This window comes from Lagenorhynchus albirostris, chromosome 5 (assembly GCF_949774975.1).
Source record: "Lagenorhynchus albirostris chromosome 5, mLagAlb1.1, whole genome shotgun sequence".
Taxonomy (NCBI): domain Eukaryota; kingdom Metazoa; phylum Chordata; class Mammalia; order Artiodactyla; family Delphinidae; genus Lagenorhynchus; species Lagenorhynchus albirostris.
The window spans coordinates 11547637-11562065 of NC_083099.1; the positions used below are offsets into that span (position 1 = coordinate 11547637).

General features: G+C 37.6%; 2 protein-coding genes across 6 annotated transcripts in view; one reads left to right on the forward strand and one right to left on the reverse strand.

The window, feature by feature from the left end:
- BTD (biotinidase) overlaps positions 1 to 1816 on the reverse strand; it is a 56395-nt gene extending 54579 nt beyond the window's left edge. Inside the window, exon 1 of one of the 3 annotated variants that reach the window (XM_060149570.1) lies at positions 1545 to 1816. The gene's annotated coding sequence lies outside the window, so the exon portion shown is untranslated. The other 2 variants (XM_060149572.1, XM_060149571.1) reach the window with 2 other exon arrangements.
- HACL1 (2-hydroxyacyl-CoA lyase 1) overlaps positions 1306 to 14429 on the forward strand; it is a 42364-nt gene continuing 29240 nt past the window's right edge. Inside the window, exons 1-8 of one of the 3 annotated variants that reach the window (XM_060149566.1) lie at positions 1306 to 1816; positions 1970 to 2074; positions 4284 to 4324; positions 5620 to 5700; positions 6806 to 6878; positions 8179 to 8256; positions 9215 to 9309; positions 10920 to 11032. In XM_060149566.1, the coding sequence (XP_060005549.1) occupies positions 1727 to 1816; positions 1970 to 2074; positions 4284 to 4324; positions 5620 to 5700; positions 6806 to 6878; positions 8179 to 8256; positions 9215 to 9309; positions 10920 to 11032 (676 nt within the window). In that variant the 5' untranslated portion in view covers positions 1306 to 1726. The remainder of the gene's footprint in view (positions 1817 to 1969; positions 2075 to 4283; positions 4325 to 5619; positions 5701 to 6805; positions 6879 to 8178; positions 8257 to 9214; positions 9310 to 10919; positions 11033 to 14429) is intronic. The other 2 variants (XM_060149568.1, XM_060149567.1) reach the window with 2 other exon arrangements.

The following is a 14429-nucleotide window of genomic DNA, read 5'->3' on the forward strand; positions in this document are numbered from 1 at the left end:
TTAAAATGTCATTTGTATTTTGGGTGGTGGTTACATAGGTATATACAATTGTCAAAACTCATTTAAGATCTGTACATTTACGTGTATGTTTACCTCAATAAAAAGATCACTTTTATATTAAAATATGGATAGATTCTGGAATACAATGCAAGATCTGCATTTACTTTCTAGATGAACTCTGAGACTTCAAAGAAATCTCCCTCTTAGATGGACTACCTTAGGCTAGGTCCCCATATCCAAGGGGGCCAGGGTGGGCATTAGGGCTTGAAATTCGAGGGTAAACCTTTTTGGAAGGTCCCACTGGCTTTAGAAATCCTTCCACTTCTAATGCTTTTCATTCATTTTACTACCCATGACCCACTCCTCTCTCTTCTTGTTTTTTTACTTTCCACATATTACTGGTTTTTTTGCTTTAAAACACTCCAGATCGTCAAAAATTTAAAAGTTCCACTGTTCCTTACCATTGGCAATTTTGTTTGCTACTGAGCAGATGGTCTAATGACCCTGAGGCCATAGCCTCATAAATCACACACTGTAAGACCATTTTTTCACTCAAAAATGTGTTTTAAAAGGTTCTCGTCCTGTGATAAACCACAATGGAAAAGAATATGGAAAAGAAAACGAATTCATATATAACTGAATCACTTTGCTGTACAGAAGAAATTAACACATTGTAAATCAACTACTTATTTTCTTTTTTTAATCAGTAAACTTTTTTTTAAAAAAAAGGTTCTCAGCTGTAGGAGCTGGTTGTGGTGAGGGACTGACAAGATTAAGAATCACAACCCACCCCCCATTTCCTGACTTTGTAAAGACAAGAGTGGAGGGTTATTGGCAAGGGTTAGAGAAAATAACGGTCAAAAGTAACTAGGCTCAAGGGGCTCCTCTTATCTCCTGTGGCCAAAGGGCTTAACAGTGAATAGAGCCCAAGATTGTTAGTCTGAAGCACGGTCTGGTCCAATGGCTCTGGGTGTTACTTTTTCTCTCGCTTGGGAGATTCCATGTCCTCCTCTAAGACACGACGTAGAGTACACATCCGCTTACGGATTTAACTGACGGGTATTAATCTTCACGGACTGCAAAGCCACAAAGATATGAGCGTACAAATCAAAAAGCGTGTAAGTCAAATCCTCGAACTTAAGGGACGCGGAAGAATGACCACGCAACCCAAAAACGACCTCGCCGTACAACCAGCACCAACCAGCCATCCGCATCCCAGCAGCCTTTGCGAAGCCAGCCCGCAGCCCCCAGAGCCCCGAGGCCAGGGGCGGGGCCGGGAGCGCGCGCCACGTCCCCTTCTGCCCAAGCCCCTAGCCTGCTTCCGCCCGGACTCTGCGTAAGTACCACCCGCCTTACGCAGTCTCGAAATGGCTCCGGGTGGTGGACTAAGGCGACAGGCCTCCGCGGTTCGACCTCTCACCTGCTCGGCACAGGCCTCCGCCTCCAGCTAGTCCCGCCTCCTCCTGACACTCTGCAGGCCGCGAATGGAGGGCCCGGGGAAAGGGCCAGGTTGTGGCAGGAGAGAGAGTGTGTTTACATCTCACCTCACCCCGAGCTGGCTGGTTTCAGCCCCGCCTCCTCCTCTCCGCCGTTTAAAGCGGTGGGTCGCCCTCCTCCTCACTCAGAGAAGCGGCCCCACAGTTGGTGTCTCCGGCGTTGGTTTGGCTGGGTGACTTCGCGTCAGCCTGCTGTCCACTGCGAGAGGGCCTCGAACTTCAGGTGGAAGATGTCGGAAAGTAATTTGGCAGAAAGCAGCGACGGACGCGAGACGCTGGTGTCTGGTGCTAAAGTCGTCGCCCAGGCCCTGAAAACACAGGTGTGCTGGACCTTCCTGATTGAAAGGCTCCTACGGCAGCCGACGGGGCCGAGACGTTGTCTTGGAAACGGGAGAGCGGCGGGGGAGGGCAGGGGGGAGCTTTGCTGGAGGTTTTCCTTTTAGCGGCCTCATTTCTCTGTTCTTGGCCCCCAGGATGTGAATTACATGTTTGGCATCGTAGGCATCCCGGTGACCGAAATCGCCCTTGCTGCCCAGGAGGTGGGCATCAGATACATCGGGATGAGGAACGAGCAGGCGGTAAGTATGGACTTGGAGAGCCGAATGCAAGATTGGGGATGAGTAATAATAATGGCAAATTTTCACTGCGGACAGTCAACGCTTGTCTCGCCTCTAATACTTTACACGTATCAATCACAACAATCCTAGAAGGCAAGAACCATTGTTAATCCTAGTTACAAATGAGAAAAGTGAGACCCAGAGGGGTTAAGAAACTTGCTCAAGGAGGCAGCTGGTATTGGCAGAGCCAGGATTTGAACTTAGGTATTCTGGGTCTGGAGTCCATGCTCTTACAGTATACAGTATTGTACTCTGCCCAGTCTAGAGTGTCAGAATTGGAAGGGACATTTACCTGGTCTGAATCCTGTCCCCTGACCTTCACTCTGTAACTAACTATTATTATGTGTCTGTGTATTATTTGTCCGGTCTGACTTCCCTAGTAGGCTCTGAGCTTCAGGGGGTCATGGATATTATTTTTTCTTGACACATTTGTATCCCCAGTGCGTAGGTAGAGCCTGCACTTGATAGGAGGTCCGGTAGTACCTGCAAGGTGAATGGGTGAAGGCCAAGTCTCATGTTGTATAGTAGGTGGCTCTGCAAAGTGACAGGTATCACAAATGGTAAAGCCGTGATTGGACTCCAGAGGTGTCCTAAGCCCCAGTCCAGTGCTCATTCCACCTCATTACCTTGCCACCCTTCTTGGAGGCTTATTTGGAAGCACAAGAAAGGAAGTTAGGACATTTTGCCAACCCAGTCTCATTTCTTCCTAAAGGGCATTTAGCATTTTTCCAGATTATCTTGTATTTAATTTAGTACCTTCCTTGTCTTCCTATAGTGAGCTGAAGTGCAGTTTAAAAATAAAAACTAACCATATGAAGGCCATGAAGGAAATTTCAACAAATCTCCAAGGATTGGAAACAAACAGTATATGTGACCTGACCGTATGGAAATAAACTGGAATTCAATTACAGAAAGATAGAAAATCCCCAAACATTTGGAAATTCAGTATGTTTGAATCCTTTGTAAATATTTGAAAAGATTAATAAAATCAATAACCTTCACGGCAGACTGATTAAGAATAAAAGAGAAAAAATACAAATTACCAGTGTCAGGGGTGAAAAAGGGGATGTCACCATGGACCCTAAATAACCAGTGGGGTGAAGAAGAAATCACAATGGAAAATAGAAAACATTTTGAATTGAATGATGATGAGAAGATGAGATCTCAAACATGTAAGCTATAGCTAAAGCAGTTCTTAGAGGAAATAGTTTTAAATGAATCTATACTTAGTAAAGAAGATCAAAAATCAATGCTTACATATTAAGAAGCTAGAAAAAGAAAACCAAGGTAAACCCAAACTGAAGGTAGTAAAATAATAAGTACAAAAGCAGGAATTGGGCTTCCCTGGTGGAACAGTGGTTAAGAATCTGCCTGCCAATGCAAGGGACACGGGTTTGAGCCCTGGCCCAGGAAGATCCCACATGCCGCAGAGCAAGTAAGCCCATGTGCCACAACTACTGAGCCTGAGCTCTAGAGCCCGCAAGCCACAGCCACTGAGCCCACGTGACACAACTACTGAAGCCTGTGTACCTACAGCCCGTGCTCCGCAACAAGAGAAGCCACGACAATGAGAAGCGCACGCACTGCAAGGAAGAGTAGCCCCCGCTCACCGCAACTAGAGAAAGCCCACGCATGGCAATGAAGACCCAACACAGCCAAAAATAAATAAATTTTTTTTAAAAAAAAGCAGAAATCAATGGAAGAGGAAACAAAGAAACAATAGAGAAAAATCAACAAATCCAAAAATTGGTTCTTTGAAAAGATTAATAAATTTGGTAAATCCCTAGCAAGACTGATGAAGAATAAAAGAGAAAAAATACAAATTATCAATGTTAGGAATAAAAAAGAGGACATTCCTATTGATCCTGCAGACGTTTAAGCAATTATAAGATGATATTATGAATAAACTAGATGATATGGACAAATTCCTTGAAAAACTAAAAATTAGAATTAGATGCTTAAACCATTATTTAAAATTTACAGGTAGAACATTACTCGTTAGAATGAAAAATGTTCCAATTCCCCCTTACTTGAGAGTGAATTATTATATACATACTTTATACATGTATAATACTTAATAATACTTATTATTTAATACAATTTAATACTATAATACTGTAATACTATAAGAGTCCCAAAATGCTTAAGTCCCAGTGTTTTTTCTTTGTAGGCTTGTTATGCTGCCTCTGCGGTTGGATATCTGACAGGCAGGTAAACTCAAGTCTATGTTTTATCTCAACTTCTTTTTTTAAACTGAGTTATAATTAACATACAGTATTATATTAGTTTTAGGTGTACAGCATAGTGATTCAGTATTTTTATACATTATGAAATGGTCACCACCATAAGACCAGTTCCCATCTATCACCATATAAAGTTGTTAAAATATTATTAACTGTGTTCCTATGCTGTACATTTCATCCCGATGACTTACGTATTTTATAGCTGGCAGTCTGTACCTCTTAATCCCCTTCACCTATTTTATCCATTCCTCCACACACCTCCCCTCTGGCAACCACCAGTTTTTTCTCTGTCTCTGAGTTTATTTTCTGTTCATTGTTTTGTTTTTAAGAGTCCACATATAAGTGAAATCATATGGTGTTTGGTTTTCTCTATCTAACTTATTTCACTAAGCATAATATCCTCCAAGTCCATCCATGTCGACACAGATGGCAAGATTTCATTCTTTTTTATGGCTGAGTGTGTGTGTGTATCAATCACATCTTCTCTATCCATTCATCCATGGATGGGCACTGAGGTTGCTTCCATATCTTGGCTGTTGTAAATAGTGCTGCATGAACATAGGGGTACATATATCTTTCGGAATTAGTGTTTTTGTTTTCTTCTGATAAATACCCAGAGTGGAATTGCTGGATTGTATGGTAGTTCTATTTTTAGTTTTTTGAGGAACCTCCATACTGTTTTTCACAGTGGCTGCACCAATTTAAAGGCTGTCTTAAATAGAGGTTCTTAAGAAATTACTGTATAAATTGAAAATGGCAAGTTGAATTATATGGAGATACCTTTTTTCCAGTGCTTTAAGCTTAGAAAGTCATCTAGGGTAAAGCTTTCAAGTTCAATTTAAAAACTTGGGGCAGAGCACTACATTTCAGAATTACTTCCTGGTAAAGACCAATTTACATTATATATTTGTTAAGAAAATTTTTAAAAACACTTTTTTTCCATATAGAAATGTACTCAGTAGTCAAAAATTTGCTTCTGTATGCAGTCAACTTGATTTAGCCCAAATATAATAGGAGCAAAGTATAAAGAGGTTAGCGAAATACAGTGTGAGGATGGTAGGTACCTTATTTCTTGCAGGAAGACTGATATAACCTTTTTTATTCTAATTAAAAAAATATTCTAATAATTGTTTTACAATTGTAGTAAAGATCTATATATCCTGCCTTTGAAGTTCAAGAAGGTGACATTTCACCCTAAAGTGATATGAATCAAGTGTTGCATTTGACCTGCTTTTAATAAAATTAATTCTGTTTTGCTTTTAGGCCGGGAGTTTGCCTTGTTGTTTCTGGCCCAGGTCTCATCCATGCTTTGGGTGGTATGGCAAATGCAAACATGAACTGTTGGTAATTACTTAAAACATTTTCTTAAAAATCTCAATGCATGATTTTACCTAGTGGAGCAACCACTGATCTGTGGTGGGAAGACCAGGGGTCAGGTGCTTAAGGAAATGGCTTAGTGAAAAATTAAGAGAGTTAGGAAGAAAATAGGAAAAAAAAATCAACAGCTCTCTTACCTAGAAAAAAAGACTATTAATATTTTGGAATAAATATGTGTATATTCCATATCTATCTATTTATCTATCTATATATATATGTGTGTGTGTGTGAATGTATGTATAAGTCTCTTTAAGTGAAGAACTGTTTATCAAAGATCCCAGTTCAATATGCAAGAATGTATTTAATTTTTCACCTTGTCTTGCATAACTAGCAGGACAATTGAAATCTTATATTTATTGAGTTGGCTTTATAAGCAGATTAGTTGCTCTTGCCCTTAATCCCATCTCTGGTTCTTTACTCATAAGATCATGTTAAAGGGGGATGTGTTTTGATCAGTTCATAAAATGTTTAAATTTCCTGTGGGAAGGACATTGTTTTCTTTCTTGCCATGTGTTTCCTACTTTTTAGGGTTTGACTTCTTTTCTTTCGTCCTTCCTACACTTTCTCTTTCTTATCTACTTTAGTGTCTGATAATTTTTGAGTAACTTTAACTTTGCTGTATCTTTTTTTTTTTCTCCCCAAAGCATAAGAATTTTATTGCTGAGGAATTTTTTTCATTCTGCCATTTCCAAATAGACTCATTTAGGAAAGTGTGACAAAAGTTTTTTTCTTCTCTTAATTTCAAGAATAATAGGAAGGGCATAACAATTCATTTTACATCATCACACCCAGAGGTTTAGAATCAGTATCCAAAAGAGGCAAGGGAGAGAGGGGCATGGAGGAAAAATATTTACCACAAATTACAGATTTTTCCAAAATTGAGGAAGTGTTCTCTCACACCAAGTTGTTTCCTAAATCTTTCTAAATTGGCAGTTTTTAAGGGAAAATGTAATTCTCTCTCTTTCTCTCTTTTTTAACATTCATTGAGTGTTTATTATTTATTGGGTACTTGCTGAGTACTGTACATGTTGATCTCATTTGTAATTCTCTTTTAAAAAAATTAATATTTCAGGCCCTTGATTGTGATTGGTGGTTCCTCTGAAAGAAGTCAGGAAACAATGGGGGCCTTCCAGGAGTTTCCTCAGGTACCCAACTCTAAGATCTTCCCTCTATCATTTTAGTAACGTAAGTATACTCCATTAAGATTTATGGAGAAGAAATTAAAACTCCTGTCTGCAAAATAAACAATTAAAATAAAAGTACCTGAGATATTTTAAAGGTAATTTTCCTCAACTACAAGAAACTCTCAATGTGGTTATTAAGAAAGCTTAGGCTCTGTTTAGGAGCAATCTTCCAAGAAATACACCTTTTTGACAGAAATTTAAACTCTGAAAATAATCTCTTTAAAGAGTCAAGAAAATGCAGGAATAAAAATGGTTTGGGACTATCAGACTTTGAGGAAGAGAAAAGTTGAGAGGAAAACTCCTACTCACACCTGTGGGACTAAGACTACCAACTGTTAAGTAGATTTTATATCAAAAAATATTAAGAGAAACAGTTTCTATTGAATATACAATGCTTCAAAGTACATTAAACAGTGAAAAATTAACACTACTGAATTTATGTCAAACAGCATAACAACAAAATATATAACAGGAAAACTGGCAGAAATGTAAAAATAGATTATTATTGTAATGAGATATAACAGATGAAGTTGTGTATTCCTGGCTTTAGAATTTCTGGGTCCAAGGATATACTTACTTACATTTTTAGGAGACATTGTCAACTTCCCTTCCTATTTATATTCTCACCAGAGTTTATGAGAGTGCCTGTTTTCTTGTATTATGATAGATGCTGGGTATTATCTAACTTTTTTATTTTTGCCAATCTAAGAAATGAAAATTGTGTCTTGTTTTGATTTTCTTCCTGAATCACACCAAGGCAGAGATTTGGTTGTACTTTGAATAGGCTTTTTTTTTTTTAAGAAGTTGTTGGGGGTACGAGTTTATTAATTAATTTATTTATTTTTGGCTGTGTTGGGTCTTCGTTTCTGTGCGAGGGCTTTCTCTAGTTGTGGTGAGCGGGGGCCACTTTTCATCGCGGTGCGTGGGCCTCTCACTATCGCGGCCTCTCTTGTTGCGGAGCACAGGCTCCAGACGCGCAGGCTCAGTAGTTGTGGCTCACAGGCCTAGTTGCTCTGCGGCATGTGGGATCCTCCCAGATCAGGGCTCGAACCCGCGTCCCCTGCATTAGCAGGCAGATTCTCAACCACTGCACCACCAGGGAAGCCCCTGAATAGGCTTTTAAGAAGCAATCTAGGTAATGCATTTTTCTCCATCTTGCCTCTAAACATAATAGAAAGTAATGGATTAACATTTTGTCATCTTTCAGAAGAGTAATATGATACATGAGCTGAATTTTAAGTGATTTTCTTTTCGCATATAGGTTGAAGCTTGTAGATTATATAGCAAGTTCTCTGCCCGGCCAAGTAGCATAGAAGCTATTCCCTCTATTATCGAAAAGGTACAGTATTTAATTACAAGCTCTCCAAGTCAGCTGGTTTTTCTCAATTGCTTATTACCTGTGTTACTTTTATTCTCCATAGAATGAGTAGCAATTTGGAATATATTCAGGCAGTTAGCAATGATACTGATAAATAGCTATGTACATTTTAATATTCACTGTCATTAACTTAATTAAAGAAACCGATAAAATAAATTATTTTGGAAAAAATTTCCCCTCTACTTCAGTTTTTAAAATTTTTTTAAATTATGGGAAAATAAAAAGAAGGATATAATGAAACCCTGGGTACCCTTTCTCTTATACTTTTGCAAGATTATTTTTGAAAATAATACTTATATTATTAAGTATTATTACTTAAATTTTTGAAAATTAGTACTTATTACTTAAATTATTTAAGTATTATTACTTAAATTTACTTTAAGTTTTTGAAAATTAGTACTTCTATTAGTATTAATGTGAGACCATCTCTTAATTGATTAAACAGCATATTATAAGTTAGTTTTATATGTGAAGTTACATTTAGGCTGTTTCAAAAACCATGTGTTATAGAAACCATTTGATACATGTTACAACATCACAGTTTCTGAAACCTTTGCTAAATCATTAGGATTAGGAAGCAGGTGAAAGTAATGTTATAAAGTAAAGACTTGGAAGGCAGAACCTAGTAGATAATTTCTAGGACTAAAGTGTAATAGAAAATGAATTTTAAAGCCCTAAGTGTGTATTTTTTTCTTACCTCTCCCCTTTTAAACAAAAATATCTTTTAAAATATATAGAATCAATAGAGGGCATTTCAATGTAATTAAAATTGGTTACTTCTAAGGATGTTGCATCAACTAAGGATGTCGAGAAAAATCAAAATAGTGTTCATTTCACAATTTTAAATTATCTTTGAGTGGAATGTGATAATAAGGATTGAGATTTTTTAAATATTTTCTTCCATTTGTAATGAACTTAGGCAGTGAGAAGCAGTATTTATGGTCGTCCAGGTGCTTGCTATGTTGACATACCTGCAGATTTTGTTAACCTCCAGGTGAATGTCAACTCTATAAGGTGAGTAATAGTTAACTGGAGTTCTTTCTTAATTGTGTTACCATAATGCTTACCTTTTAAAAAGAATTTACCTAGCAGTTTATAAGTTAATCTTCAATTTGTCTTAACTTTTGAAGATTTAGTAATTAAACTGAATCCTGGCCAAAGGGCTTAATTCTCTTAATTAAAATGGCATTATTTAGGAATTATTTTGGGGTTTAATTACTAAATCAAATACTTGGAGCTTCCCAAACTCCTCATTTGAAATTATTCTTTCAGTAACCATAAAAAACTAATCCTCATGTAGTATTATTACTTAGAGCCTTCATGGTATAAACCAAGAGATGAAGTGACTATTGAAAAATAGTAATTTTCAAATAGTTCTAGTAAGAACTCAGCATAAAAAATTTCAGTCTGTCTCTGTGATTTAAAAATATTTCAACACCAGATGTTACTATGATTTGCCAAGTTCCCCTAGTCCATAAATAAACACTGAGTGAACAATAAGTACAACAAACTGGTATCTAAGTCACTCCTGGTAAGGATGGGTACTTGGGTTACTGCATCACCCTGAGTACCATTTAGCGCATTCCTGCTGTCATGGACCTAGTGACTACAGAGAGACAGTGGGCATTTCTGTTCACTCAGGATACCAAGTAGAGGTTTCCATTTGGGAGAGTCAGACAAAAAGGACATCTATTCTTCATAATACCTGAACATGACAATCAAAATAGTATTATTGGGGTTGGGGGGAGATGTGCCTTAGGTAAGTTAACTCTGTAAGCCTTCTTTAAAATTTTTGTAAAGATTTGGATGTCCTTTTTTGGTATTATATGCCCAAGTTTTGTACAGTATGATGTTTATTAATTAGGATAAATGAACTAAAACACTGAGGAGTTGGTGTCTAGAAATACTTAACTATGACAGTTTTAATATTTAATATTTCTTTTACTAATGCATATTGTGATACTAAAATATTGACTTACTCAATGAGTGGAAATATAGTGAGGTAGTTACAAGCATGGACTTTGGAGACAGAAAAACCGATTTCAATCCAGTCTTTGCCACATGCCATCTGGGGACCCCAGGCAAGTTACCTACTTTTTGAGTTTTTTTTTTTTCACAGTAGTGAAACAGAGATAATGGTAATACCTAATCTCATTATTTTGAACATTAAATAAGGATAAATGGCACATAGTAGGTATGAAATATTAACTTTTAGTATGTTTTTTTATTATTACTACAACAACAACTACTACCACAGTGTGAAGCCATTAATTCAGATTTCCTGTCAGTGAATTGCTCCTTTGGTTGTTAAATGATCTTAGGGAATAAATATTAATTTACCAGGTATGATAAGGATATTATGGTTATATGGGAGAAAGTCCTTATCTTTTAATTTTTAAGTCTTGCTGTGGTAATATACTGTCAAATGGCTTAGGAAGAAATGTATATGTATATTTATGTGTGTATGTGTGAGGCAAATGTGGTAAAATATTAGTAGTTGAATTTACAGGGTGGGCATATGGAGTTTATTATACTATTTTTTCTACCTTTTTCTGTATTTGATATTTTCACAATAAAAAAGTTTAAAAGTTGGCCTCCTAATTAACAGAGCTCTTTATTTCCAGGTACGTGGAGTGCTGCATGCCACCTCCTGTTAGTATGGCAGAAAGCTCTGCTGTATGTATGGCAGCATCTGTTATTAGGAATGCCAAACAGCCCCTTCTTATCGTCGGGAAAGGTAGCATTGAATGGAACTCTAAATCTTGCTAGGCTTTCAAAAGAATGCTGATTCTGTTTAGAAATTGTCTTCATTATTTATTAGCATTGGCTCTAATGTTTGAAATTGGAATAAAAATTCTCTTTATTCATTTAGCATTATTTATTAGTTTTGAAATCATAGAATTATTCTAGAATGCCTGGAATATCACCTATTACATTTCTTTCTTTTTTTGTAAATTTATTTAGTTTATTTATTTTTGGCTGCGTTGGGTCTTCGTTGCCGAACGTGGGCTTTCTCTAGTTGTGTCGAGCAGGGGCTACTCTTCGTTGTGGTGTACAGGCTTCTCATTGTGATGGCTTCTCTAGTTGCAGATCATGGGCTCTTGGTGCACGGGCTTCAGTAGTTCTGGCACGTGGGCTCAGTAGTTGTGGCTCGTGGGCTCTAGGCACACAGGCTTAAGTGGTTGTGGCACACGGGCTTAGTTGCTCCTTGGCATGTGGGATCTTCCTAGACCAGGGATCGAACCCGTGTCCCCTGCATTGGCAGGCGGATTCTTAACCACTGCACCACCAGGGAAGTCCCTATTACATTTCTTATGAATAAAATGTGTTTCTTTCCATTATGAAGATTACACATGAATATTATTAAAAATTTGGAAAATCCAGTAGATTAGAAAGAAGAAATCCCTTCATCCAAAGAAGACCATTTTAACATGTAGTACTTTTGTATTCCTTTTTGCATGTATATTTTATACCTTGTGATCATACTGTATAGACAGTTTTTTATTTATTTTTTTTTTGTGGTATGCGGGCCTCTCACTGTTGTGGGCTCTCCCGTTGTGGAGCACAGGCTCCTGACGCGCAGGCTCAGCGGCCGTGGCTCACGGGCCTAGCCGCTCCGCGGCATGTGGGATCTTCCCAGACCAGGACACGAACCCGTGTCCCCTGCATCGGCAGATGGACTCTCAACCACTGCGCCACCAGGGAAGCCCTAGACAGTTTTTTTTTAAGTATACAATCTAATATCTTTTGGTGTATTTACAAAGTTGTGCATCCATCACCACAGTCAATTTTAGAATATTGTTATTACCCTCCCCCAAATCCCACATCCCTTAGCTGTCACCCCAAACCTCCTTAGCCCTCTGCCCCAGGCAACCGTGAATCTGTTTTCTGTCTCTATAGATTTGCCTATTTGGACACTTCTTTTAAATAGAATCATATAATGTATGGTCCTTTGTGACTGACCTTTTTGATTTAGCGTAATGTTTTCAAGGTTCATCCACGTTGTAGCATGTATCAGTACATCATTTCTTTTTATTGCTGAATAATAATGATAATATATTTACTATAATTATATATAATATAATAAATATATTTCATAGTTATTATTGTTATTATTCCATTGTATGGACATACCACATTTAATTTAATCCATTCATAGTTGATGGACATTCGGGATGTTTCCACTTTTGAACTACTGTGAAAAATGTTGCTATGAACATTCATGTACAAATGTTTGTGTGGATGTATATTTTCAGTTCTCTTCAGTACGTACCTAGGAGTGGGATTGCTGGGTCAAATGGCCACTCTATTAGACAGTTTCGTATTATACTTAATTCATTTAATGTTAGAATAACATGTTCTCATGGTCTTAAATTTTCTTCCCAAATATAATTTTTAATGTCCATTCATGTATATACTAATACTTTAGTGGCAAATATTTAAATCTTTGCCAGTTTTTGTTTGTGTTTAGAATAGCTGCAACAGACTCGTTTGTACTTAAAGCTTTTTCCATATTTAGGATATAAGATAGATTCCCAGAAAGAAAATTAATTAAGTTAAAACGTATTCATATTTTAAGGCCTTTGGAACATATTGTCCAATTGCTTTCTCCCAAGGTATTGTACCAGTTTATACACATGTCAGCAATTTATTATAGTATCCATTATATGTTCTAGACCTAAAGGGGCTATGAATCATCTATGACCATGCTAGTCATTTATCAACTACAGGAGATAACTACGTAGAAATTAAAAACAGTTTTAGTAAAAATGGTGGACAACAGAAAAAAATTGAAGTCAGAGCTGAGTTGTGTACAGCTATGTGATATATTAGCTCTGTGACCTTGGCAAAAACTGCTTTGAGTCTCAGTTACCTCACTTGTAAAATAGAGATTAGCTACCTCAACAGTACTGATAAAATTAAACAACAAAATAATAGAAAGAGCTCAGTGGATGCTAGTTTTTGTACTTCCTTTAACCACCATTTAATGAGTCCTTATGATAAGGCAGGGATTATAGAAAACATTTGTGGGATATATAGAGAAATAATGGTTCCTGCTTATAAGTAGACAGACCTGGTCACAAATAAGTGGGGTGTGTGTAGAGGGCTGAGGTGGATTCCCAGGGGAAGCAGCAACAATGCTCTTGTGTAGGTGGTGTGGAAAGACCGTTCAGAAGAGATGATGCTGTAGCCACCCCTTGAAATAATGGGTGACCGGTCACTGAGTGGACACACAGAACCCACGCATTCCAGGAAGAGGGAACTGAATGGACAAATATTGAGGCAAGAAGGAGAATATAAGGAAACTTTCTGGATTAAAAAAAAGCGATTATTTTTCATCCTACACGGATGACAAAAGATTCTAAGGTAGTTTTATAGTGGGGAGCATTAAATTGAATCTGAACATACTATACTATTTACTGAGACTCAGTAGAGAATTGTAACTTCTGGATATGGAGTAATATTCTACTAACGCTGAGAAAGAGCATAAAGTTAAATAGCTAAAACGATGGCCTTGATGACATGAGAAACGAAATCATTTCTTTTTTTTTAAACATATTTATTGGAGTATAATTGCTTTACAATGGTGTGTTAGTTTCTGCTTTATAACAAAGTGAATCAGTTATACATATACTTATGTTCCCATATCTCTTCCCTCTTGCATCTCCCTCGAAATCATTTCTATATTCAAACAGTAAGTTGTTTTCAGTGCCATTGAGGGCATAAAGCATATGGTTATTCTGCAGGCACACAACTGTAAAAACAAATGATGTGACCCATTCGAGTTAGTCCGGTTGTGATCACAGGATTATAGAGCCTGTGAAGCGATCTACAGAGCTTTAGAAACGTAGACCCCTTGTTAGAATTTCCATACACAGACTAGATGACGGTGCAGTCCTGGTTAGCTGGTGGTGGGGAGCAAAGTGTGAGGTTGCTCTTCCCTGTCAGGGCAGAGTCCTTCCTCTCCTACCTGCACCTACCAGTAGATGTGTGTCCAGGGAATTGTGAGTAGTAATCCAGTAGGAAGGTAGCATAGAACTGACAATTAAGAGCAGCAAGAGATGTGAAGTGCAGCTTTTGTTTAGGGGTAGACATCTTTCAGAATAATTGATAATATCACTTGGGGGGGAAAT